Here is a 1,720-nt window from a genome sequence, read left to right as displayed (position 1 = left end):
TGAGCGTGTTGAGGTGCAGCAAGAGCCACAGCCACGAGCAGCAGAGTCAGGGTCACGTCAGAGATCACGTCCCAGCTGGCCATACTGTGTTGCTGTCTCCTTGAGGCTTCCACCCACACAGGGCTGGGGAGCCCCGCAGGGCTGTGGGGGAGGGAGGGAGGGCCCTGGAGTCCCGGCCAGGAAGGCTGCAGAGCCCCCGCCCCAGTGACCTGCTCCCATGGGGAAGGTGCTCAAGGGGAGAAGTCAGCCCAAGGCCTGCGCCCTCTGAAAGTATGACACTTTATTATATAAAACTGTTTCGTCCATCTACGCCTGCCCCCAATCAGGTACACTTCAGGTGGATGGGTCAGCGGCTGACTCCAAAAGACAGACTCATTATCTGAGAGCTGCTGCTTGCCCAGCTGGCCAGCTAGAGTCAGAGTGGGAGGGCAGAGGGGCTGATGCCGTCACTGGGGGATGCTCTGGGGTGGGCTGGGCCCGGAGACACTCTGTGTGTCTGCAGGCCCAGTGTCGTAGCCCAGTTTCCTCATGTCCTTGGTCACCACGTTGAAGAGGAGGGTGACAAAGCCCTGAGAACGGACACGGGTCACTGGAGACAGAAAGACAGCGTCAGCCAGGCTGGTTGGGGCAGAGACAGACCCAGGCTGCTTTGGGAATCTCGGCCTCAGGGTGCTCTTGTGTAAAAGAGGACCACAGTGCATGGCCTGTGTCCCTCGCTGGGACGTAAAGGGGCTGCAGCAGGGACAAACAGGTATGGCAGTTTCTGTGCTCCAACCAGGCCTTCATCTGGGAAGATTCCTGGGCCAGCTCCTGCGGGGCCAGCTCCTGCGCTGCCTGGCAGGCCCCTGGCAATCCCCCGTTTCCTGGGACTCAGGCTCGCGGGCATTGGACCCACCTAGTCCTACCCAAGCTGCAACCTATGGGCCCGAGTTGTGCTTGGGGCCACTGAGCATTACCTTCCCGGCCTTCACCCTGAGCCACCACCTTGGGGTCTGTGTACTCGGGCCGCCGTCCCGTGAACCAGCTGGGAACACAGAAGAACACAGTGAGAAGGGCCTCCACCTGGGTGTTCAGAACCGGACGTGGGCTCTCCTGGTTTCTGAAATCAGCACCCCTCCGCCAACCCTTCCCCAGGGGCCAGGTCCTAGGCAGCTTCCCATGCCCACCCTCTCTCTGCCCATCTGAAAGGCAAGACTGGCCACTGGAGCAGCCATATCCCTTGGGGGGGGGGGCTTCAGGAACCCCCTCCTCCTCAGCTGGACTCAGGCGTTTCCATCTGTCTTCCATGGGGCGGTTCCCTGGGGATGAGTTGAGGGAGATTTCCGGGTGGCATAGAGGTGACAGCAACTGAGGTGGGGAGGGGGCAGTGCGACCCTCCAGCAACTCCCTCGGAAGAAGGGCCCCACCCCTAAGTGTGTGGGTGGCACGGGGCCAGATCTGGGCTCCCCAGCCTTGCTCCCTAGTAGTGCAGGATCCAGGACAAGTCTCTTCCCATCTGCGTCTCAAGCTTGTCAACTGTCAACTGGGGCTCAAACTGGCACCTACCGAGTAGCCCCGTGAGGAAGGCGCTGGGACCCCTATCGCAGGAGACCTCGCCCTTCCGGCCGGGATGCTCTGCGGTGACGCAGCCATCCGACTCCACGGGCAGCGTTCGGCCGCGCGCCCCGGAGCCCCCTGACCTTCCCCGAAGCCTTGCTCGCCAGGTCCTGCCCAAGGCCGC

The 1,720-nt window shown here is 62.4% G+C and overlaps 1 protein-coding gene across 2 annotated transcripts in view; it reads right to left on the bottom strand.

Moving 5' to 3' along the window:
* Positions 1-260: 260 nt before the first annotated feature.
* B9D1 (B9 domain containing 1) overlaps positions 261-1,720 on the bottom strand; it is a 16,174-nt gene continuing 14,714 nt past the window's right edge. Inside the window, exons 6-7 of one of the 2 annotated variants that reach the window (XM_008070550.2) lie at positions 957-1,024; positions 261-589 (exon numbers count right to left, since the gene is read on the bottom strand). In XM_008070550.2, coding sequence (XP_008068741.1) covers positions 447-589; positions 957-1,024 — 211 coding nt within the window. In that variant the 3' untranslated portion in view covers positions 261-446. Of the gene's footprint in view, positions 590-609; positions 673-951; positions 1,025-1,720 lie in introns of those variants that run through there. The other variant, XM_021718812.1, reaches the window with a different exon arrangement.

The sequence above is a fragment of the Carlito syrichta genome, unplaced genomic scaffold, assembly GCF_000164805.1.
Source record: "Carlito syrichta isolate Samal-C Ts95f unplaced genomic scaffold, Tarsius_syrichta-2.0.1 Scaffold313533, whole genome shotgun sequence".
Classification (NCBI taxonomy): domain Eukaryota; kingdom Metazoa; phylum Chordata; class Mammalia; order Primates; family Tarsiidae; genus Carlito; species Carlito syrichta.
Note: the sequence above shows the minus strand (reverse complement) of the source record. Positions and strands in the feature narration are given on the sequence as shown.